Source organism: Ixodes scapularis, unplaced genomic scaffold (assembly GCF_016920785.2).
Source record: "Ixodes scapularis isolate PalLabHiFi unplaced genomic scaffold, ASM1692078v2 PGA_scaffold49__6_contigs__length_1374808, whole genome shotgun sequence".
In the NCBI taxonomy this organism is placed as follows: Eukaryota; Metazoa; Arthropoda; class Arachnida; order Ixodida; family Ixodidae; genus Ixodes; species Ixodes scapularis.
In genome coordinates, this window is record NW_024609878.1 from 547,352 (window position 1) to 573,175 (window position 25,824).

At 45.7% G+C, this 25,824-nt stretch overlaps 1 protein-coding gene across 1 annotated transcript in view; it reads right to left on the reverse strand.

Moving 5' to 3' along the window:
- The window catches only part of LOC115319907 (myelin regulatory factor-like protein), a 151,200-nt gene that overhangs the window by 40,375 nt on the left and 85,001 nt on the right, over positions 1 to 25,824 (reverse strand). Inside the window, exons 2-5 of the mRNA XM_029979936.3 lie at positions 20,603 to 20,684; positions 15,629 to 15,856; positions 6,445 to 6,524; positions 6,025 to 6,146 (exon numbers count right to left, since the gene is read on the reverse strand). Of these exons, the coding sequence (XP_029835796.1) occupies positions 6,025 to 6,146; positions 6,445 to 6,524; positions 15,629 to 15,856; positions 20,603 to 20,684 (512 nt within the window). The remainder of the gene's footprint in view (positions 1 to 6,024; positions 6,147 to 6,444; positions 6,525 to 15,628; positions 15,857 to 20,602; positions 20,685 to 25,824) is intronic.

The following is a 25,824-nucleotide window of genomic DNA, read 5'->3' on the forward strand; positions in this document are numbered from 1 at the left end:
TAATCAGCAAAAGCAAGTATGTCGGAGTACTTGAGATGAGTCTCAATATCAACAAAAAAAAGTTTTTTTTCTGTAAAAGTGTGTTTTATGATTTAAGGCCCGTTCACACTCTTGCGACCGAGTACGACTGAGAGAGACGAGATCTCTTAAAACTTCTTAAATGTTTTTAGAATGAGGGAACACACTGACATTGTGGAGCCATCTATGCGGTGACCCTGGAACTGCATTTCACAAGAGCGAAGGTTTTGCAGGATTTCCGAGGTCAAATGTGCGTGATACCCTTAGAAAGACTCGTTTATAACATTGACAAAAGTTTTTCGAGCCAAGAAAGAAAGGATAATGCGCGAGAAATAAAAAAAAAATATGCCGGACCGCCGAGTTTACACTGCTTCCCAATAGATGGCGCCAGTGTGTTCTCTGGTTTAGGAAGTTTTAAGGAACCCAGGTTTAAGAGGTCGCAAGAGTGTGAACGGGCCTTTACACATTCTATCCAAACGCTAAAAAAATTATTTTTTGCTTTTGTGTCTTTTTAGGTATTTTGTTGAACACATTGTTGAACTAGATTCCTCAAGGTCAGGCTGGTTTGGGCTAATCATAAAACGTTTGCCCTAGTACCATAATCACAGTTTGTTTGGTGAGCTGATGACTCCATTTTACCTCATCCGTCCGAGAACTTGGGTGTTCTCAGTAGTCTTTTGTTGCGTGCACATAATGCTGCATTTTTAAATGGAGTCAATTGCAAAATGCGCCACCCAATCATACAGAAAAGTCAATGTCTCTCTCCTAAAAAAAGTAATAAGTGTATCAATTTTCTAAAACAAAAAAGACCTAAAGCGTTGTTAGGATTTAATATTTTGTCCCTAAACTCAATAATACCACTCGGAAGCCTATCAACTGCACGCGTGCAAAGTGAACAAGTTTCCTCGTCTGGTTGCGTTTACTGCACCGCTTGGCTGTACTGCGAGAAAGCCAACCTGCTTTTTAAAAGAATGCAAACACGTTTCTGTTGAAGGTCAATGACCAGCCTCAAGATTCTGCAAAGCAGAAGATCCTCCTCATCATGGGGGGGGGGGGGGGGAGAGGAAACAGGCAACGGGGGACAGGGTAGAAAGGGAGAGAGGAGGAAGGGGGGAAAAAGGGAAAGCGCGATCTGGTCGTCACTCCGCTTCATTTTTGGTTTTGAAAAACAATGAAGTCCTCTTCAGTATCGCCTAGGAAGACCACACGTCAAATATTATGACGCAGTTCTGTCTCTCAATGTTTCTTAAACGGTCCGGCAAACTTAGCAACTCGCTAAGTTCCTAAAATCGGCTGACTCAAGCGGGCGAATTCAGGCGCAACCAAAAGAGCAGTCAAGGCTACGGCGTGGGCGTAGCCAACATTTAGCAAAACGTCATCACCATTGCCTTCTTTTGCTTGTTTTTGCTTCTCTATGCGAGCGTAGCGGATGACGTCGGCAACGTTTCCTTTCGGCACTCAGCGGTGTCCACGTAACTGGAAACGCACCTGCGCAGAACGCTTCTTGGGAGTTGTACGGTTGACCCGCCGTGGTTCCGCCCGTTACCGCCGTCTCCCGCTTCAGAACCGCCGTCATCCACACTACGTACACGACGTGCGCAGACATATGCCGCAGTTGTGCAGACTAGAGCACTATATAGCAGTACTCTAGTGCAGACGCCGTCCAATGTCGTAGACACCAAAACGTGGCGAGAGTGCGGTGCAGACGAGTCGACACTTCCGCCTGGCACACGCCCTCCCCAATCCCGCCCGTCGTTGTGTAGAGGATCCCGTGACATCTCGTACCACGTGATGGCCATGTTCTTGGCGACCCCAGGCTAATGTTGCTGGACGGAGCCGAAGTTTTGGTTTCGATTCTCGTGTTTAAAATAAGATTTAAAAATGCATATCCCATTTTTCGCGAAGCAAATGGCGTGGTGTCTTTTACTAGGAATTTTGAATGCAAAATGACTCATTATCCCAATATCTTTGGATATTAGCGGAGTTGCCCTTTAAGCACAAAAAAAGTACTAAAACAAATTGTGCATATTTAGTTTTTTTCTTTTTTTACATTTATGGCGAATTCGGGTGGTCAGTCGCCGGCGAGAACGAGCCGGCGGAACCGGCAACCAGAAACGCGCCGGCGGCACACCACGTGACCCTCACCACCCGAACACGAAACGCCAGACGGTGGCAGTTTATTTCGCCTCTTGCCCCCGCGCGACACCGCTAGCGAGAGCCTGTCGCCGCCGTCACTCATGTCCCAACGACTTGGATTGACTTCCGTAGCGGCTGCTAAAGTTACTTCAAATCAGTTTCGTTCTTTCGTTCATTTTTTTTTCACTGACCTTCTCTCTCATTTCGGAAGTGACGACACCGGATACAGTCTGGCGCCCACTCGCCCGGCCGTTCGGAGCTCGGGCGGAAAAAGCGCCGGAAAGTTGCCGGTGCTTGCCGGAGAACCACCACCCAAACGGTGCGCGCCGGCCGGAAACTGACCACGCAAACACTATTGCCGGTTTTACGGCAAAATAAATTGCCGACGATTGACCACGTGAATTCGCCATTAGTAATAAATGTTTTACATTTAGACTCGTTTGAGATTTGTGTAGGCGAGGTATGCTGTACCATTCAAGCAATCAAAGCCTTTTTTTTGTAGAGGGTGTTTTTTTTAGACTATAATTAATTAAAAGAAAAAACACCTTATTAATTAAATTATTATTTTGGTATCTAGAAACCATCTACTGAATTCTTAACAGCTGTTACCTTAGAGTTTTTGGAGTTGGCTCTAAGTAGGTTCAAATTGGTTACCGAATAGCACGAAATAAAAATTTAGATCCTAAAATCTAACGCCGGCCCCACGTGGTCCGTCCTGCGTTTGTCGACCAGGCTGCAAACACGTAGACACTGAGGTTCGTACATTTACGAGGGCAGGCTTAAGCCCCCATGTATTTACAGAAACACACCATGAAAAACTATACATGCACGAAACAAGATACTACGTTAACTAGGGCTATGCCCACGATGGCCTCCCGAGCGCTGCCCCAAACACTCGCCTGTCGAGCAGTCCTTAGCGCTGCTGTAGCCCTGGAAGGAAGGAGAGGGTTTCCTCCCCATCCATTCCTCAAAGCGTTCCTTTTTATCACCAATCGGCGACAAGGATACTCCTCGCCCTGCCAGGAAATGCCGAAATGCCCTCTCTTGACCAGAAGGGTAAACGGGAGTGGGGGGGCTATTTATAGTTTAGAGAGCCTAGATTGAAGAGAGGGTCTATCTCAGACTAACGGTCGAGCGTTTGCAATTTAATGGTGGACGCCTCCTGCGGCGATTGTCTTCAGGCCTTAATTAACGTCTTCATCTTCAGGCCTTAATTTTACGAGAAGACAGCTCAGGCGACGGTCTCCAGTATCTTCATCTTCATCTTCTTCCCTCCGGCATCTGTTGGGCATTCCAACAACAATCCGAGAAACCAGTTCTTCCATTTTGCAGTTCCCATTCTAAACTGGTCAAATATAGAAGTATCCGGTCCCTCTTTTCCTCTTCTCATGCCAAATCTTCTTCTCACTTAGTTGACATATTGCAAAACAACAAGAATGCTTTCTCAAAGCTGGATACCCACAAGATCTGCTGAGTACCGTCCTTGTTCAGCTAATTTGAGCTCCCCAAAGGCCCCATGGTCCCCGAAGTATAAAGCTTCACATGTTTTCACCATACCATATCTGCATAACTCTGCACACAGACTGAAGAGAATGCGGAGTGCAAGCTCGTCTGCTTCTTGCACAGGGGCTGCAATGAAGTCAGAACTCCAAGCTCTTATTGACCAATTGAAAAAAAAAAAAAAATAGTGGGTAGACCTCAAGACACCTAGCGTTGAGGTCTACCCACTATCCTTCCAACCAAAGCCATGCGCTGATGTCACCACAAGCCATGTGCAAAAAGCAGGCGACTTGCTCTCCGGATAGCAGCATCCTTCAACACTTCAGTTGTTTACTCGAGCAAGTTGCGCCTAAACAACTTTATAAATGAAGCCCCCAAAGGGTGTGTCATCAAACATGCCAATCCCACCGTTCCCTGTAAAGGCCTGTTCACACTCTTGCGACTGCTTGCGACCTCTTAAACCTGGGTTCCTTAAAACTTCTTAAACCAGATAACACACTGGCGCCATCTATTGGGAAGCAGTGTAAACTCGGCGGTCCGGCATATTTTTTTTTTATTTCTCGCGCAATATCCTTTCTTTTTTGGCTCGAAAAACTTTTGTCAATGTTATAAACGAGCCTTTCTATCGGTATTACGCACATTTGACCTCGGAAATCCCGCAAAACCTTCGCTTTTGTGAAATGCAGTTCTAGGGTCACCGCATAGATGGCGCCACAATGTCAGTGTGTTCCCTCATTCTAGAAACATTTAAGAAGTTGTAAGAGATCTCGTCTCTCTCAGTCGTACTCGGTCGCAAGAGTGTGAACGGGCCTTAAAGAGCGGGTGGTATGCTCGACGCCCCTTTCATGCGGTGACCGACAGATTGGTCTGACAGAGCGTTGCCTAAGCACCCGCTTAGGAGCACATCCTCGAGGTTTCTCATGCTTCAAGCAAATCATTTCATCCAATGTAGTGTATAAATGAAACTCGTTTCAAGGACACCAGCATAATTGTGGAAGCGCAAGGACAACCTCGGCCGAGAGATTATTGAAGCCTACATGAAAGCCTTTTAACCAAAACAACATTGTTACTCCTTCTGTTGGGTTGCCCAAGGTTGAGATCAACTAATTGAAGCCACAACTACAGAACTGAATTCGTCAATGGGTTTTTCTTTTTTCCTTTTATTTCCCCTCTTTTCTTCTTCTTTTTTTTCCCTTCTTATCTTCTTTACTCATTCCTTTGGTTTGGGGTTTTCTTCCCTTTCCGGGTGCTTCTTCAGGTATCTTTTCCTTCAGTTTAAAAAGTTGGGAGGGAGAATGTGTGCATTGAAGGGAACATCAGTAGATGTTTGTTGGTAGCTGATAAAAATGCACTGTCTGTCCTTGTCCCAAAACATTTTTTTATTATTTCTTTGATTCTTGCGTAATACAGGCTCTCTAATTTAGCTCCCCTGATACGCCTCGAGGCGTCTTATGAACCATTCCGCGGCTGCGAGGCCATAGAAGATAGGCGTACTTGTGAAACCACGGGCCAGCGCAGAATGTGCTAGCTAAGGTGATCATACAAAAAGTGAATGAGCAAATTTTAGGTAATTAGTTTGTTCAATATCACATCATATGTGTCCTAATGCTATCCCCGTACAATGTCGATCCTTATTTCAACAAAATTTTCTTGAACATAATTTTCAGTTTAGACAAACATGACATGCTGGAACATGAATATAAAACCTTACGCTATGTATAAGATATCCACAAACGTCGTGACATTTACTCTGGAGTAAATAGCATAACAGAAAATGAATAAAATAAAAAGTGAAGGATTACGTAAGTGACGTAGATAAAAATTAAAAAGAAAAAAAAACGAAAAATTAGTGGCTTTACTTATTTCCAAGTGACTCAATACATAACAATCGTCTGGGGGAAATATTTCTCACGGTCAGAGTTTCGTACCGTAGCGGCAGCCTATTCCAGTAAACACGGTTGCCATCACTAAGTCCTCCGCACAATGTCATGAATCAAAAAAGAAACGCTACGTGTGACAATCGCAATCACTCATCTCCCGCGTGCCCTGGGGTAAAGCAGACGTTCGAGAAAGGCCTCTAAAACTATCTAGAGATAAAGAAAGAGAGAAAGAATAAATACATATAGACGGTGTTTTTGGAGAGATTAAGACAGTGCCGGCTACTCCATACTTTCTATAGACTATTCCAATAGTTGTCTTCTGCATGCTGCACTTATGTGCGCAGAAGTCCTACTCCGGGGTATACCAGACACCGCAAGTGCGTCAATAGCCCAGTGACTCAGCTTTTCTTTCGCTTGGGTAATAAAGGTAATGAAACAATGTATATATATTGCGGGAAAAAAGAAGGTTGGGTCGAAAAAATGCGCTGACCTGTGGCCTCTGCGGTTGCTGCTGCTGTTGCTGCTGATGCACAGCGGCCAGGTAGCTGGCCAGCTGACCCGACCTTTGACCTGGCGACTGCTGCATGCCAGGCGGCCCCGTCAGCTTGGACTCTGCACACACGCGCATCGGACGACTCAGTCTCAATGGAGTAGTCATAGGGACACGTTTTTTGACATGTCACGTGCAAATACTTCTGCAACTAGCCAACAAACCGTGTCCAGGTTTCTGTTTCAGCCTTCTGTGGTAAGTGGTGGTAAAGTGGTAAAGAAAGATCCCAGTTTTGTTGCATGCACTCGAAACATTAGATTGTTCTTAAAAAAACAAAAGCAGTGCAGGGATATTTCGATTACGCTAGCATGGAAGAAATAATAATAACAAAAAAGAATATCGGGAAAAAGGGAGTTTTACCATCTCCGGAAGGCGAGAACGGGGGTTCAGACCCACTGTCCGGTGGACTCTCCGGAAGCTGGTGCTGCTGACTGCCGTTCCTGGAAGGACAGCCACAGAATGGACGAAGAATGTGTGACAAGAGCGAAACCACCAAACATAAAATAAGAAGGTAACAGTTCATATATATATATAACACTACGCTTTTCTTTGTGCACAGGATTGAATAGCAAGCTTGTTCTCCCAATACAAGACGGAAGAGGAACATGCTTTTGTTTTGCGCTATCATTTCTGCTAACCCTGGGTACGCTAAAATATACATCTAAGGCATTTAGCTGGATGACAAAAAGAACCGCTTAAAGCACGCCGCTATTTTAAAGGGCAAGACACGCGTTTCAGTGCTTAAGCCGTATATGTGCCCCTTTAGGTACTTTTAGTGTGACACCATTTTCCGTCACACTAACGCTTCGTCACGCGTCACTGACCATGTTTCACAGTAGGGTGTAGCCCGAAACAAGCCATTCCCGTTTGAATACGTCCCGTCTGGACCCATTCCCGAAACGACCTTCCCGTTTGAACCCGTCCCATTTCAACCCATTTTCGAATCGCCCTTCCCATTTGGACCCGTCCCGTTTCAACCCGTTCCCGAAACGCCCTTTTTATATGAACCCGTAGCCGAAACACCCTTTAAGTTTGATCCCGTCCCGTTTAAACCCAGTGGTATAAAGCCACGCACATCTCACCCTCTTCACGAAAAGTCTCCATCGTTCTAACCCTGGTTTGCGCACATTGTCTCCTTAAAAATCGGTTCCGAAATTTTGTGAATGCAATTAATGCAAAGTTTCCGGCGAGCTATTTAGTTATGTTGTGAACTAGTTTTTATTGTCAACGTATTCTTAAAATATACATCACTTTCAGACAAGCTCCAACGAAATCTCAGGTTCAAGTCCAACGACTTGAACCTCTTGAACTGTTTCTTTCAAGATGTTCCCCAAAATGTGGGACTATGAAATGTGACAACGTTACCGCGAACACGATGTTGACGACTTTTTAAATTTTACTTCGAAATGGTACGTGTTAGAAAGTACCAAATTGTATACCACTTTGGTTAGTGGCCCAGATGAGCACTTTCAAAGACACTAATAATATTGATGGCAGTCATTTGATTCTTTGAGACAAACAGCGTAAAACTACAATCGCTTGTTCGCGCTAACAGTGTCGCGCTCTGTACAATAATGAAGTCTTAGAATAACGTAGGCAAGCACTTTGAGTAAGCAAAAATTAGTGTGGCCTTAGGTTTTATTATTGCGACGCTATTTTTATGTTACCCAAAGCGCTTACGTATGTTATTCTACAACTTCCTTATAGCTAACGGGATATTTTGAAGAGTGAGAAATCAGACAAGTTGACAGGCATATGATTGCGACTTCATTTTCTTACGAGTTCAAACACTGAACCCTCGCACTCATAGGAAAAATTCATAAACTACAAAATGCTATCGCCATTGTTGAGGAAGTCGAGCAGAAAAATCGCGTTATCAGAAAGACGACACTCCAATTTTGATAGTTTTTGGCTGTCTCCTGGCCTGCAGGGCACCACCATTTGCAAGCTGCTGCAAAGATATCCTGTCAAGGTTGATTAAAGTAGAAGTTTTGGCTAGTTGGTATGCAGACGTAATTATAAACAAAACAGCGCAAATACGATGGACAAAGTAAAAGGCAACCGACAGGACACAGCACTGTATCCTGCCGGTTACCTCTTACTTTGTTCTCGTCTTTGCGTTTTATTTTTAATTATGTCTTGTCAAGGCCTCATCCCGTTTGATCAGATCGATGACGCTGTTAATGTTCGAGTGAGCCCTCCCTGACACAGCTCTTATCCAAGGTTGTTTCGGGAGATGGAGAGGTGAGGTGGGGAGCAAGAAGGACGGACAGTGGACACTTGAACCTAATCAACTGTTAACGAACAATACAAATGAACCGATTTAACTGATAACAAATGATGACCGAAGCGGGAAGGTTGTTTCAGAATAGGGCGGAATGGGAAAGTATGAAACGAGAAGGTTGTTTTGAGCCGGGTTGAAACGGGAAGGTACAGACGGGAAGGTTGAATTGGAAATGGGTCGAAACGGCAACCACCTTCGCAGTAAAGGTTCGAGCTATACAATAACAACATCGTATGCTTAAAGCTGCCTGTTATATCCTCCTACTATAAAGCTGCCCTCTACATCTTACCTAAATTGCCACTGCTAAGGCAGGTGGCAATTTAGAAAAGTTGATTACTATATTCTTTTTGCAAAAAAAATAAAATAAAAAAATAAGATCTCGTTTGTGCTACTTGGAGGGGGGGGGGGGGGGGGGAGGGGGAGATGTAATATTTAGGATAACCCTATGCCAACGTTACGAAGACACTCAGTTGGGAAACTGCCATAGAGACTGCTCTGAAAAAGTGTCCCCGATCTGTCCTCGAGCACCGAGCTAATGACGAACACAACGCCGCCATTGCTTTTGCAGCGGCCACTCGAGGAACTGCATGTGACTTATTTTTCGGCTTTAATCGGTCATTTCGGGCCGAAACAGATATAGCGGAAGAGGTTACATGGGCGCCACCCCCGTCTCCCCAGCGGACGCGCCGCGTCGTACTACCGAAGCTAGAATGCACCTAGGTCGGGACGCGCTACCTGAAAGCACCACTGAGGCATGGTTGTATAAAAACAATATTAATTGTGTCGCAAAGCCTCGCAAACTAAAGATTTTAAAAGCATCACGCGTCCTTCATTTTGTATTAAACTCCAATAAATTTCATACAAAAAGAGTCTTTTCCGTTTGTTCTTACCCAAAAACATGCTTTCTAAAAGCTCAAGGTGACCACAGTAGTCAAATGATAAAGGGTGGCGCTGTTGTCGTATTTAGCTTAGAGTTCCTGTATATGCTCCCCCGAAGGGGGAGCAGAGTTGCGCATTTGTTTTCCCCACGCCGCCACGCCGCTATTCGCCGAGATCCATCACGTGAGGAGCAAAGCATCCACGCTGTGCAAGAAAGCCACCTTTACGGCCGCCCCGCCGACGTTTCTCGCGCCCCAGCGTATGTTCGCCTGCTTTCCGCCTCCTTTTCCTCCTCTCCTGTTTCCCGTGCGCGGCGGCGCGCGCGGCGCCGCTATTCGCCAAATTTAGTCACGCGAGGAGCAAAGCATCCAGGGCGTGCGGGAAAGCCGGCGCTACGGCCACTCGCCGAGGCTGAATGCGCAACTCTGCTACCGTAGGTAGCTATACAGGAACTCTAATTTAGCTCGGTCTCGGTGGACGCCAGCGGCCCAGGTTTCGACGGCGAGTTTTCCAACTGAGTGTTCTAGTAACGTTGCCTTATGCTCTTCCTAGCGCCACGGTTGCCAGCTGGCGTGTAGTGGTTCGCCTTTGAAGGCTGTGAGCCCGTCTTCTTTATTCTACCGTGTCCCTAACAATCCACAATAAAAATTGAGCAATCCAGACACAGACACAGCCATAGCCGCGAAAGGTCACGGCGAAGTCATTGGGCATCGGCGTCGCGTTCGCACGTTCTGAAGCACTCGGAACAAAGTAGACAGCTAACCATTTTGTTCCCAACGCTTTTTTTTTTTTTTTTTTTTTTAGAGCGCGTGAACGCGTGTCTCCCGGCACGAGCTCTTGGCATTCACAGTGTCCTACAACGGCATTTTGCTATCGGCTATATTTTTTTCAGAGAGCGCGTGCATTGGGCATCGGGTGCTACAAAAACCCTAATTATAGAGCGGGTTGTTTTCGTTGTGGCGGGCAGCCGGTGCTAGAAAAACCTTAAAGGGGTACTCCGCCGATTTTCGAGCTACCTTAACTAACTATATTTTCTGACTCCCAGGCCTTTACCCTTTCTGGTATGCTATTTAGTATCGTGAAATTCATAATAGTTATTGCGAAATCGGCAAATGAAAATGATGCAAAAACAGACATTCAAATATACCCGCCCTTTTCAGGGCCGTGACGTCAGTGGAAGTTCAGCTTGCCAGTCGGGCGAGCAGTCTAAAAAATAGAGTATGCCAATCATTTGTTCCGTGCTGGAGCGCGGGGACTGGAGCGAGCTTCCAAGGCATTCATTTGACACCATGAAACTGCTTCGAATCAGTTGGGAACAAATTCTACAGTCCAAAGAGTGAACCTCTGCACTTCCAATGACGTCACTTTTTCATTGTTGCCAGTAGAGACTTTCAGTTTGAAAAACACGGTGAGGACCAAAATTGTAAATTCAATAACTTCGCGAAAAAAAATTATTTTGACCTAATATTTGGGATACTATTTTGGCGATGTTGTTTGGCGAGTTTAGCAAAATTTCAAGCAAATCGGCGACCATGAAGAAAGGGCTACTCCACCGATTTTTTCATTGTCTCCGATTTGCTTGAAATTTTGCTAACCTAACCAACAAACATCGCGAAAATAGTATCCCAAATATTAGGTCAAAATATTGTTTTTTCGCGAAGTTATTGAATTTACAGTTTTGGTCCTCACCGTGTTTTTCAAGCTCGAAGTCTCTACTGGCAACAGTGAAAAAGTGACGTCAGTGGAAGGCAGGGGTTCACTCTTTGGGCTGTAGATTTTGTTTTAAACTGATTCGAAGGAGTTTCATAATGTCAAATGAATGCTTGGGAAGCTCGCTGCAGTACCCGCGCTCCAGCACGGAGCAAATGATCGGCATATTCTATTTTTTGGCTGCTTGCTCGACTGGCAAGCCTGCCTGCCACTGACGTCACGGCCCTGAAAAGCGCGCGCATATTTGAATGCTGGTTTTTGCATCATTTTCATTTGCCGATTTCGCAATAACTATTATGAATTTCGCGATTCTGAATAGCATACCGGAGAGAGTAAAGGCCGGGGAGTCAGAAAATATAGTTAGTTGAGGTAGCTCAAAAAATCGGCGGAGTACCCCTTTAAGCGTAGAGCTGCGTAGCTCAATGGAAACGCCTCGGCTTCACACGCAGCTGACCCGGGTTCGATTCCCGCGGGTGGTGGGCGATCTCTCTCGAGGATTTGGCAACATCAACGACGGTTGCCCCACGACGCCAACAACTACAACTACGACACCAAAAACGGGCGTCATTTCTAGTGGTGGGAACAGCCAGTAAGAACTATCGCTGTAAAAACGAAATATTTCCATTCTCGATCTGGTCGACCACCCCAGTGACCTAACTGCTCTGTGGCCCAAACATACGCCATACGAGACGACGCGAAAAACTAAACGACGGCAAGCTGGCTTTGCGGCATTAACTCTCTTACTGTGGGGAAGCCGAGCTCTCAGGAAGTGCCTCGGAAGCGACTGCGGCGATGGGTCATAATGGCGCAAGTGTTTCCCTAGTTCTGTATTGTGCTCTTCTCCTTTGTGTTTTAATCTATAGTTTCCGAGAAAACAAAAAAAAGTTGAAAATGACGACAAGCGCTACAAATTCATAAGAGTCTGCGGCATGCTGCGCTTGCTACGCAGGCAACTGTGAAGTATGGAAATGTTCAAGCCGCTTCAGAATATACCCTGTATCGTAGAAGGAAGAGCGCATCGAGAGCGCACGACACGAGAACGTGTGAAATTAGCTCACGCGACACGAGAGCACGCTGACGGGGCCGATGGGTGGGTCACTATAAGCCAGTGGTCTCAAACTCATTTGAGTGTACGGCCACGTAGCCCACACCGAAAAGGTCGAGGGCCAACGTGAGAGGGATTCAAAAGATCTTAAAGTGAAGAGACCTCGTACTCTATTCTTTTTGTAAACACAGTTTTGCCAGTGACATCTTTAAATTTGATTAGTTTAAATGACAACTTTAGGCCCTGACCTGATATAGTAACAAGAATTAATATGACACCACCCGAGCCAACGTGCTGGCATTTTTACTTGAACAAGAGAACTAAGTACACCCGTTCTCATTGCTCAATTCACTCAGAAATTAATCAAGCTCTACATGTCTAAAAAAAACACACAAAAAAAGTTAATTTTACAGTTCTTGCTTTCATGACAATATTTATCAGGACACTCTGAAGAAATACTTGCCTTTTAATAATTTTTTTTTAGGCGAGAATTTTGTGTTTGACGCTTTAGCTTTGGAAGTTGATCCTTGTGATCGAGAGTTCGCGCAGCCGAGATGCATCCTTTACCGCATAGCTTGCGCTTGCAGCCTAGTAGCTGGATTGTTGTACAGTACAAGAAGCCGGGAAGCAAAAATAAGTCCAAAGAAAGGGAAAGTGAACACAGATAAGTATAAATTATGTGAATACGTGAAAAGGGCAGAGCTACTTTTCGAGCGAAAACAAAATCGACGCGATGAGATCACTATGTCGCATGCCATTTGTTGCGCTTTAGACATGGGAACTGGGACTCGTAGCTGGTCGCCTGCGTCCTACCGAGTCGCGGGCCGCATGCGGCCCGTGGGCCGTGTGTTGGAGACCCCTCCTATAAACAATAAAATCACTAAAAATGATTTTTTTTTATTGGTGACAGCCATTACATGCAGGACGAAATCGTAAGATACGTTGGAAAGATGGCCGAATCGGATCATAGCCTTTAAGTTTCATCTTGCTGCACAATTCTCTTCGGGACCATTTTGTACGGGATCAAGCATTTTGGTCAGGATTCCTATTTCCTCCTTTTGCCCGTGCCGTGACAGGCTTAGAAAATAAGGCTATTGGGTTATTTAATTGCAGAAGGCGTGGAAAGCTGGTGATGGCCATAGCCTAAGGGGTTACTTCTTGATACATTTCCAATTTTCGCTCGCAATTGACTGCAAATACCCCCTAAAACAGTTTTAAATAATAAAAATATAAGACGAGATCTTTTTTTTTTCTTTCATATATCAGATATTATTATACTCACAGTTCCTAAAAAGAAAAACAAAGTTTATAAGAAAAAAAAAAAACCATGTGCAGAACTGTTTTAACAATTTCTTTGAGGCGGCGAAACGCAACCTCTTGAATGCTGCGCGCGTACTTTATCCAATAGTGAGCCCTTAAGCCGGGGGGTCACAACTGCTTATACATCACACAAAAGACAGTCTGCATACAGATTCGAACGCGAGTTGCCACGAGATCCGTGCTTCGAATGCCGCATAGCAACGAGTTCAAGGAGGAAACTTGGCACGCATCATTCGAACAACGGAGATTTCGGCGACTCGTGTTAGCAGTCTGTCTTTCCTATGATGTATGAGCGAATCCCATCATCGAAACTTTGCACGGCGCGCACACGAGCTGTCGTCATGTGCGGCCCGTCGGCGCTCTCGTGTCGCGCGCTCTGCCGTCGGCGCTTCTGTGTCGCGAGCGCCCGTCGCCGTCCCTTCGCGAGCGTATAAGGAGTATTCACTGGCGGCCATATCCGTGTGCGCTGCTGCTGAGCGCGTGCTAACGGCGAGCTTCCGCAGTTCTTTTGGAGCGTGCATTCAGCAACATCAAGGTTGCCGGTCTTAGCAGGCTGTTAATGTGAGCTCGTTCTGAGCATGCGCTCTAAACATCGCCCTCAAATATGGCGTCCAGTGAATACATCCTATAGCTGCGCGTTGTTGCCTGGTCCGAGGTGCCCGGATGTGCCGGTCGCGTATCGCTCCACAGATTCAAGCAACGCGATCGTCCTCCGTGTCGTCTGCTTCCTAGACATTGGAAACATGTTTTAAAACATCGCTCGCGCTATAAACCAACGCGATTATGCCATACCCAGCGGCTACACGTAATGTTCAATGGTCAAAGAACCTTCCAGTTCGTTCGATTGTAGTGTAGGATGTATATTTCGCTAGCGGAAAGCGAGAAACATGCTCCATCCCAAACTCGGCGCCTGCAAGGTCCCTTTCCCCCACGAAGGTTGGATCCAGCTCCGCATACGTGACCGCTTCTCCGCCAATACGGAGTCGGCGGCGCAAGGAAGATACAGTTACTCTAGTCCACGCGTGTCTCGAGAAATATCCCGACGCAGGATCCAATACGTCTCAATTCGCGCGTGCAAAAGAGCAACAGAAGTTGCAGCTGTATTTCGGTCCATCAATCAAACCGTTACATACAGAATTGCGTTTTATGAGGGACGCAGCGGAAACTGACGCCCGTTTCTCGGCCCTCCTGGCACGCGTCGCCGCGTCTTTTTAAAGCGTCGCCCCATCCTACTTTACTACCGCTTCTTTTCTTTTTCTCTTGTTCGCGTTTATGACAGATTTTAGCCGCTATCCAAGCCTTTTCGGAGCGTCGCGGCGTCGCCTCGTCCTCTATTCCTGTTTTATTATTTTGACAGCGGAGCTGTTAAGGGCTAGTTTTTCCAGGATCGTGTCCGGCACCAAACAAATGTCGACACAACACTCTGGTCGTCGCCGTCGCTCATAGACCGCGGCAACCTTTCCAGCCTCGGCAACCAGACAACCGGTTGCTGCCGTCACTCATAGATGGCGGCCACATTCCTTCGGAGGAAGAAGAGCGGGAACGGAACGAGCGGCGACGTGCGCAGCAGCGCGAATGGTTCCGCAACCGCCGCGAGGCCGCTATCGCGCATAAAGTTCCTCCGCGTTGAGCGCTTCAGATTCCCTCGCGAAAAAAGAGCAGATCGCTCTCCTGGAAAGCCACCGCCGAGAAAAGAAGCTACAGCTCCGCTGCTCTTCCTTCTTCACCAGAATGCAAAAGCTTAAAGTACAGGGTGTCACAAAAGAAAATTTACACGGTCTTTTTTACCGCAAAAATAAACTAGGCATCGCCGAACGCTCATTCTCCACCCAGTTGTAGAGCTAGAGGTCACAACCAGATGCCAAGGTTTCAGCCCGATCCGACAACTTAATCAAAAGTTATTAGTGATTTTCTGAAAATTTCAATGGGAAAATGTAGCTCATTTTTGCCCGTTTTCGGTTTCTGGTGCCATAGAGCCCCATGTGTTTGAAAACTCGATCGGCCGCCATTTTCCCATTGAAATTTGAAGAAAATCGCTTATAACTTTTGATTAAGTTATCGGATCGGGCTGAAACTTTGGCATCTGGTTGTGACCTCTAGCGCTACCTTTGGGCAGAGAATGAGCGTTCGGCGATGCCTAGTTTATATTTGCGGTAAAAAAGACCGTGTAAATTTTCTTTTGTGACACCCTGTATTTTGTTTGTTTTTTTGGCTTGAGAAATTATTGTCGCGTATATGGCGGAAATAAGCTTCAAACCTTAAAATAAACAGATACAAAGGAATAGACGTAAGGAAAGAAGACTCACCCGATGGCAACGGGTACGGCCGAAGCGGTGGACGCGGCAGCGGCGGCGGCGGCGGCAGTGGACTCGGCCTGCGAGAGCGCGCTCTGCAGGAGCGCCGCCACCGACGTCCCGACCACGTCCCTGGTGGGGCCTCCGAGGGGCAGCGACGGGGTTCCCCCCGCCGAACACGGCCGCTTCCCGGGCGTCGGGGACGCGTCGCCCGCGTTCACCAGGTCCTCGTGGAAGTAGCTGCAAGAGAACACGCCGCTCGAGACTCGGAAAAAAACATGCGACGCTGAATGGCGTTGCGTTCTATACAGCGTGCAAGTTCGTCTGCTCATCGCGCACATCGCGCGTTGGCTTATCCGCCCAAATGTGCCCAGGCGCTTGTGTTTCCCCCCAACCTCAACTAATGACGGCGTTCGCTGGGCTACCTTGACATCCCGCGTTTCCTGCGGATTCTGTGATGCTGCGTTTTGATTGGCACGTCTACGCGGAGAGCAAGTCGTCTGCTTCTTGCGCAGGGGTTGCGGTGACGTCAGAACCACGCCGAGTTCTGATTGGCTTTGAGTGGAAGGATAGTGGGTAGACGTCAAAGCAAGCTGCCTCGAGGCCTACCCACTGTCCTTCGACCAGAGCCAATCAGAGCTCAGCGTTCTGACGTCGCCACAACCCTTGCAAAAGAAGCAGACGAACTCACGCTCCGCACCATTTTGGAACACCTGCTCGCCGTATATACTGACGTCGTCTCATTCTTCCGGCCGATCACTGCACGTGGTGGCAAGTGAGACTGGCCCTGCGGATGACCGTCATGCATTCAGCCGATCACGGCACGCCATACCGAGCACGTCGTGCGTTCAGCCAATTAGGTCCTCTGTGGCAGGTGAGGCAAAGGCTAGACAGATTGTAGTTTCGTGTTCAGCCAATCACTGCACGCCAAAGCACGCGGGTCGTAAGCTCAAGTAAGCGAGTGATGAGCTCAGATATTTCGTTTCATTTCTTAGTGCCATTACGTACCCACGAGGGACTCAACATAAAGGGGCATGGAGTCATTGTATAGTTTTGACACATGGTACAAAAAACAACACAGCGAAAGTGGAACTATAAGCCGTAATAGGTAACAAATGCTTCCCAAAATTGAAAAAAAAAAAAAAAAAAAAAAATCAAATATGGTTACAATGAGTCTGGCAGATCGCTCGTTAATAGAGAGCTGCGAGGAAGAAATTTTGAAGTACTGCGCCGAGAGAGTGAGGGAGAGAAGGAGAGGGGAGCGCTCGCCGCTGAATCACGGGTTCATGTATTTAGACAATCACGGCATGCTATGACGGGTCATAAACAATCAACGATTACGCTTTCAAGCATTCACGGCATGCCATAAAAAAAAAAAAAAAAGAGAATCAGGCGCTCAGCCAATCTCGGCACGGGTGAGTCGTGCGTTCAGCTAATCATAGCCGTTCAGTGATCGGATCACGGCCTGCCACAGCCAACGGGTCATACGTTCAGCCAGTAACAGACGCAGCAGCGAGCGAGGCATGCGCCCCACCAAGCACGGCACGCAATAACAGGCAGATGCGCCGGCCGCCAATCATGGCTCAACCCAGAAGACTCCGGGATTGTGGTAAGTGGGGGAAAACTTTATTTATAGTATATGCACACGCATTACAAACAGGTTTGCTCTGCACATGGCGCATGGAGAGCGCACTCAATGTGGAAAGTGTAATGTTTTTTTGTTTTTTTTTCTATATTGAAACAAAGGTGACGATACTATTGACGACGTGCGCGATCGAAAGCGTCACTGTTGTCGGCCTTCCACGATTGGCCGAATGCTGACTACGACGTCAGCAAAGGATTTCTCATCGACGGAAATAAGAGGAATGGAAGAACTTCAATTTCGACGGGGTTGGTAGTGTTGCTTTAAGAGCGCAATGATTTCAAGCTTCCACCATGCTCCTTGCAAACACCATCAAAGTTGTTGTTCGCAAGGTAATGACGTCACAAAAGGTAACCGTATGAGGGCGCTACTAAAACATCTCGCCGCTAATAGGGAGTATTCACTGGTGGCCATATGTGTGTGTGCGGCTGCTGAGCGCGTGCTGACGGCGAGCTTCCGCAGTTCTTTTACAACGTGCATTCAGCACCATCAAGATTGTCGGTCCTAGCAGGCCATTAATGTGAGCTCGTTCTAAACATGCGCTCTAAACATCGCCCTCAAATATGGCGTCCAGTGAATACCCCCTCCGTTTCACCTTATGTTGTACCGCAGCGAAGGTTAGAAGCACGAGCTCATAGCGTTGGCAGCTTGTGCAGCCGAGATTTGCCCCACAGCTATAGCTCGCGCTTGTAGCCTTTCCTGTGGTACATCATAAGGTGAAATAGACTATACTTCGTCTCAGGGCCGTAACCAGAGGGGGGGTTAGGGGGTTCTGACCCCCCCCGAAATTTTTTTCTGGGTACGGCCCTGGTCGGTGCACTTACAGCCAGCCGATTTTAATCTCCACCTCTGCGCACGCGCAGTGGCACCGGTCGGCTACCGGGTACCAAACCGGGACCGGTTCTTCGGTTTGCTATAACTCTCCATTATATGCCACCGATGCACATGATTCATAGGCGAAAATAAGACAATAGACATTTTCAAAATGGCCGCCGTTGTCCCTGAAACCCCCCCCCCAAATTTTTTTCTGGGTACGGCCCTGCTTCGTCTCATCCTACGATGGACCAAAGGCCAAAGCCACGGGCCGCAAGGTCCAATCACGTTGCAAGCTAAAATATGACACGCTTAGCATTGGTTAGGGGTGGACGAATGATCCTCCCAGTCCAAAAGCGCTGCATCATTTTTATAGCTTCGACACTGCAAAGAGCCTGTATGACATTACTTTCTTTGCAATGTAAAAGTGTTGAGTCACTCAGTGCTATTCAATCCAAACTACCCCATTAGTGATTCGAGACGCGGGTGCCGATACGCGCATCGAAGCGAAATATCACGCAACCTGTAAGTGGCTCGTGATTGGATCTGGCGGTCCGTAGCTTCTGCCTTTAGTCCATCGTAGGGTCAGACGAAGTATATAAAGCCGCCCTACTAAAAACAAAACAAAACAGGCTTGACGTATTTATATAGGTGGTACTTGCGGGAATGTCAGATCAAAGTTCCGCACATGGAGACATATAAAGAAACATGTTAACACTATCAACAATGACAAAATTACGCCCATTAAAAAAAAAAAAAAAATAAAACCTTGCGAGAAGTTTTTTTTTTTTTTTTTTTTTTTTTAAACACAGTAATATTTTAATTTGGGACGATTCGGTACATTTTTGTTTTTTGTACTTCAAATTATCAATAACGATAATGCTTCCTGGAGAGGGGGAACAAGGGGGACAAGGACGAACCACAGAGTTATTATAATGTACGCTAGAGGTTCAACTGGCGCTATGTGTCTATGCAACTTCCGTGACGCAAATTGAAGCAGACAGCAACCAGTCTACTTTTGCGGTGCTCCTGTGCATTCCTATGGGAAAACTCGCGAGCATTTTGTCTCTTCGCCGGAAAATAACACGGAGCACTTTGGTTATTTGGGTCGTACCGAATAGCATGTACCTTGATTAACACTGTAAAAGTGTAATTGCTTTAGTTAGCGCATATTTCTTCACCAGTGAACGATATTTAACTTCGCTACATTTCAGTCCCAAACGTGTGTTCCGCAGCAGGTGTGTAAAAACAAGCGACGATTCAAAGCAAAATTACAATCGAAACGAACATAGAGTGTGTTCAAGGCTCGCCAGCATTCCGGTGACGCTTGTATATTGATAATATGCCAGTCCAGTCACTATATGAAAATGATCCCGTCGTGCACGAGCGGATAAAAACCTTCAAAACGTAGAGAATAAAGTCCGTGGGCTATGAAAGGTGTCTCTTCGTATTGTTGTCTCTGCCGGGCAGCTTTTATCGCGCACTTGTTCTCAAAGATATCGAGCGCGCGGGTGATATTTCGAACATAGAACAAGCAGCTTCGCTCAGGGCAGAAAGAATAAAGCGGTGCTTACTTATTTAAAATCGGAATAGATTATGTGGCCTTCAATTTATTGTGATCGTACATGCACTGCGAGTTACTGATCCAGTGTTGCTGCGTAGTTCTTGCCGCCATACTTGATTTTCCAGATGCCCTTCGTTCGTTTGGCATGTATATCCCCCATGCTGGAAATCGCCGACACCGCGTTCGCGCTAACAGTGACCGACAGTGCACATAAATACACGTACGAAGCCGTTTTAGCACCGTTTTTAATGCGACGAATTCAAAAGAAAAACGCCTATCTGACCAATTCTTTCGTCGGCCTGACTGAGAAATGTTCCAAGTACAAATTATCTGGGTTATTTGCTCTTATGATCGAGCGCAGGGAGAAAATGCATTCACTTTTTCCCATAAAATGCATCACCGGAAGTAAATTTTCGACTGGTTGCTGTCTGCTTCAATTTGCGTCAGCACACTAGCGCCACTTGAACCTCTAGCGTACATTATAATAACTCAATGGGACAAACACAGATCTCTAAACACAACTAAGTGACTGGTGCGCGACCGAAAATATCCGCCTGGTTCTGGTATCAAACCAGGGACCTCTCCGTTTCCAGTGGAGCGCTCTACCAACTGAGCTAACCGGGAGTTTGACGTCAGTAGAGCAAATGGGTTTTAACAGCTGCGTTGTGTTGTGTTTGGATATCTGTGTTCGCCCTTTGTCCCACTTGTTCCCCCTTTCCAGAGATTATTATCGCTATTCTTGTCCAGCTCGCTTCCACCTTGGCATTAATTGCATTATGAACAAAGCTATCAATCAAGCTAATACACGTTAAAATAAATATATATATATATATATATATATATATATATATATATATATAAAAATTCAGCTGTGGAATAAGTACGAACTTGGCACACGCAAGCTTAACTGAGAGAGAAAACAAAAAGAAGAGAAACAACAAAGGCGAATGGAGAAGAGGTAACTCACATGTTGCTGTCGTTGTTGATGTACTCCTCCAGCTGACTGAAGTCGAGCGCCTCATTGTCGATGCCCCCGAAGTCTGTCCGGCCTGCGCGAAAGAGGGAGGGACACGCCAGGCTGAAACAGGAGCCGTCCAATCGCGGTCTCGGCACCGCGACCCTCCCGCCATTGATCCGAAAGCCCGACGGAGCGGGCAGTGCCTGCGCGCCCTGCGCTTCCATTCCACCCCGTGGCACAGAGAAAACGCAGGCTGGCCCGCCTACAATGTATAAGGGGTTCCCGAGAAAAGGGGACCTTGTTTTTCGGACCGAATAAATAAACTATATGCGTCACAGGAAGCTGAAACTCCGTGACAATGTAAAGCTAGCGGTCGGGATAGAACGCGCTTAGATGACGTTTGCCCATGGATTAAAAAACAACTAACAAAAAACTTATATTCTTTTACGAGTAGACGTTTACCTAAGCATAGGCGCCGACTACGGGTATTCAGGTGGGCTGTTGGTTCATGACAGGATAGAAGCGCCGAAGGACGCTCTGTGTTGTCGTTACCTCCTTCACTGTGCTTCCCTCCTTCGGCGTTTCTATCCAGTTACGTGAGCACGGCGGCCCATGCTCTAAGGAAAAAGCGGTGCGATATTTACTCCATCAGGGGACTAAATGCGCTGCCACCCCCATTACTCCCCGGGGGACTAACGGGGAGGGGAGCAACTTTTGCGCCCCTCCCGTTATTCCCTCAGAGCTGAACCCCCAGGGCTAACCTTCGCACCCTCACATTTAGGCCACTGGGACTAAATGTTGCGCCCTTACCTTATCTATGACTAGATTGCGCCCTTACAGACCCAGGTGGTGCTAGTCAACGTCAAATTCGAAATTGGCAGTAAAATTATTATCGCTGGGTTGGATTTTTTTGTTTTACGCTGATTAAATTCACACTTGAACAGCGCTTATTTCGCATTTGCACATGTATTATACATTTAGCGTAGAAAAAATTAGAACACCGATGACCAAGGAGGTTATAAATACTATAGGGAGGGGGGGGGGTACGTTCAGTGGCGTACCAACTTGTTTTTGAGTGGGGGGGCAAACCCGACCCTCTTCCCCCCCCCCCCCCCCCCCCGCTTAATCGAAAATTCGGCGCAACTTTTGTCGAAGTTTTCTAAAGATTTGGCAATGATTCGGCAAAATTACAACGTTACCAGACTTAACATTGATATTTTGTTTTTTCTCACGAAAAAAATTTTGCTTCTTCTTCTTAAAATAAATACAACTTGTAGTACCTATTGAAACAGTTATGATTAAATAAGGTGATATTCTACAAGATAATTGTATCGATGTGGCTTTTGTGTGTTTACTGGCAATTTTAGTGTTTGCTTGCAGAAAGTGGCGTGACAACGAGGTTGGGTAGTAGCCAGAGCAGTCACGAATCACACTACGAGAGTTTTGGTTTTGAGGCTTCATCAGCGCACGCCTGCAAGTGTGTTTACATTGTTAAAATAAAGACAATCACTGCGTTCTTACTTTCTCTGGGAGTCACCGTTTCGTGCGCGAAAACGGATGCAACGGTTGTTTAGCCTTCACCAGAAGAGATAACAATACTGTAAATATGCATGTTTTTCGATTTGAGTCACTTGACGTCAGCTTTGCATGAAAGTGCGCGTTCCATATTCGCAACGTGCCGTTTTTAACCTTTAAAATTCCGGTTTCTGGTGTTAGGACACACACGGACGTTTAGGAAGATGGGGAGAGTTAGGAATGTCGGATGTGCAACGTCGAGCATGATAGTTCTGTGTTTAACGAATACTTTTCATCAGTGTTTACTAACGAGTTCTTGGACTTCGTCCCCACTCTCCCTGGACAGCTTTACGAGCGCATGCATCCTATTAACGTTAACTCCGCTGGTATTAAAACATTGATTGATAAACTAAAACTTACTTCGTCCGCTGGAACCGATAACATCAACCCTAAAATTTAAAAGAAACACCCGTGTTATTTCTAGTGAGTATTTGAAACTCATCTTCATTCAGTCCTCATCTCAAAGCTGCCTTCCATCTGACCAAAAGGAGGGAAGGGTAATTCCCAGTCTTTAAACAGGGCAGCCGCTCTTCCGCATCTAATTATCGCCCTAATTCATTGACTTCAATTTCTTGCAAACTACTTGAGCATATCCTCTACTCCAACATCATGAGGCACCTATCATCCCATTTCTTTTCTTTAAACAGCAGCACGGTTTTCAAAAGGTACTTTCCTGCGAAACGCAACTCTGCGACTTCATCCATGACTTGCACACTAACCTTGAATGTCACGTCCAAACTGACGCAGTTTTTTTTTTTTTTTTTTTTTCCAAAGCGTTCGGCCGTGTCCTCCATCAACGCCTTCTTTCTAAGCTATCATCTTTTTGCCTCGACCAATAACCGTTTGCATGGATTCGTGACTTTCTTTTTTCCCGTGTACAGGTCACGTCCATGATGATCATGAATCTTCCTTAATAAATGTATCTCCTGGTGTTCCCCTGGGGTTCGTACTTGGGCCCTTACTCTTTTTAATATTTATTAATGACATTCCCATTGGGATTTCTTCAAAAAAAAAAAACGATTTTTCGCCGACGACTGCGTCATCCATAACAAAGTAACTTGTGTGCAAAATAATAACCAGCTTCAGGAAGATCTAGATAAAATTAACAATTGGTGCAAAGAGTGGATTATGTCACCAAACAAGTATAAACGCAAACTAATCCACTTCACCAAGAAAAAAAACACTCTGTCATTTAATTACTTCTTGGACTCCGATCTGATTGAGACCGCTACTGTGTATAAATCAGACTTGTACGTAGTTCAACTACTCTACTCAAGTTACTGTAGTTTAACTACTTTTCTAAGTAGTTTAGTAACTTCCAATTACATTTTTATTTCGGTAATTAGTAGTTTACTTTAAATACCTTTTCTAAGTAACTTCTACTCAAATTACAAATTACTTTCCAATTTTAGTGGTTCTTTTGCCTATCAACAAACATCCCTGCACAGAAGAGGTAAGATGTTGGAAGATCAGCTGATATTTGCAAAGAGGGAGAAGCATCTGGCGTAGGAAGGGGGGGGGGGAGAAAATGGTTTGGAGATTTCGAAACCTCGGAAACATTTTCACGAGCCTCCCCCCTCCCCCCCCCCCCCCCCCCCCCCCCCCCCCCTGCAACAACACTGCTACGAGGCGCGGGGAGCGAACAGACACGACGCAAGAGGGGTAGAGTAACTACAGGATTAGCGCCGAAGACTGGCGTTTCTTTGAGTCCCGAAGACTGGCGTTTCTTTGAGACCCATTTGAACGAAGGGCTGGTCTCCGCTTTTCCTCAGCGTAGCAACTTTCGCTCACTACACGAGGTGCACAGACTGTATCCTCACTCAAAGGAGGCAACAAAATGCAGCACATGCTCTGAAGCTCATCTGATGCTCCCGTAGTTTGTGCTGTACTCGAAGAATCGCGTGTCAGAGGGCAACGCAGCGAGGACTTATTTGCGTTGCCTTTCCTCCCAAAACTTAGAATATGCAGATCTTCGAAGATTCGAAGATCGTTCGAAAAAACTTAATAATTCCCCCAACGTTCTTATATAAAAAATAATAAACAAGCAGTGTTGGGAAGTACTCTAAGTAAATGGTACTTAAAGTACTACTGTTTAGAGAACTTGTACTTTACTTGAAGTACATTCTCTGAGCACGTACTTGTACCTTCCAAGGAAAGTAAAACTCCCGACTTCAGTGTACATTCCCCGAATTTGAAGAAAAAAGGTGTATTGCCGTGTGAAAACGCGCTCTTTCAAGATGTCATCTGCTCATTTCTCTGAATTAAGTAATGGCAGCTATAAAACCGATACAAATAAGTGCCTTATAAGTTGATTGTGTCGAATAGCTCGTCAGCGAGAGTACAACTACTCTGTGGTGACTTGACTTTATACAATATTTGCTGCCATTTCCGTAAAAACCGATGCACCTCCGATTAACCCTGGAGCACTGCATACCAGTTAAAAGACACTGTATAGGGTATGAAAGGTCATCATGAAAGATTGTGTTAAAAGTACTTGTACTTTACCTTCAAATATATTGTATTTATAGTACGTTACTTCAAGTACATTGGACCCGGTGTACTTACTACTTTACTTGAGGCACATAACTTCTCATTTACTTTGTACTTTCCTTCAAGTACTTTTAAGATGTACTTTACGCAACACTCTACACAGGCGTGCACTGTCTAAAAAATCAATTTCAAGCAGTGCTAAACCTCAAAGTAGAAGTGACACATTTGCAGTACACAATTGACCAAACAAACAAGGAAGTGCAAAACAATTAGGCACGCAGTAGCAGAACCAGCTATTTAAGCATTTCTGTGAAAAAACAAGCCGATGTATATTTGGTGAGCACAATTTCGCTAAGGGATCAAAACCTGTGTACTTTTTCTTACCATAAAAAATATAAAAGTAACTTCAAAAGTAACTTTAAAATAATTCGCTACTTTTTTACGGTAGTTAGTAATTTACTCAATTACTTTCCATTTGAGTAATTTCTACTCTACTCAAATTACTGTTGAGGCCAATACTCAGTAACTTAACTTAATTACTTTTTTTGAGTAACTTGTACATGTCTGGTATAAATACCTTGGTGTAAGACTAACATCTGACCTTCCCTGGAATAACCACATTGAAGTCATTACCGCCGATTCATCTGGAACTCTTGGACTAAGCAGACGTAACTTAAAAAATCGCTCCACCCTTTGTCCCTAAGCTAACCTTTAACACGTACGTCAGACCAAAAATAGAATATGCTTCAACCATCTGGAATACCCATCGACTGTACCTCATCAATACGCTGTAGAGGCAGTTCAGAACAGAGCTGCTCGCTTCATTTCATCCACTTATGACTTTTCTTTCAGTGTCTCGGCGCTAAAAACTGAACTAACCATGTCCTCTTTGCAGCTTCGCAGGAAAGTCTCTCAGCTGTGCCTTATTCACAAAATCTACTACCACACTCCCGACCTCAAAACCACTTTGTTATTACCCCTCGACCGAACATCTCGCCTCAACAACGTCTGCACCATCAAACACACTTCTGGCTCTATGAACGCTTTCAATTGGTCATTCCTTTCTCAAGCCATCAGCCACTGGAACAGTCGCCCATCCTCCATTGTCACCATCTTGGACCCTGCTGATTTCTCCTCTGCAGTAAAACTACACCTTTCTTGGCCCA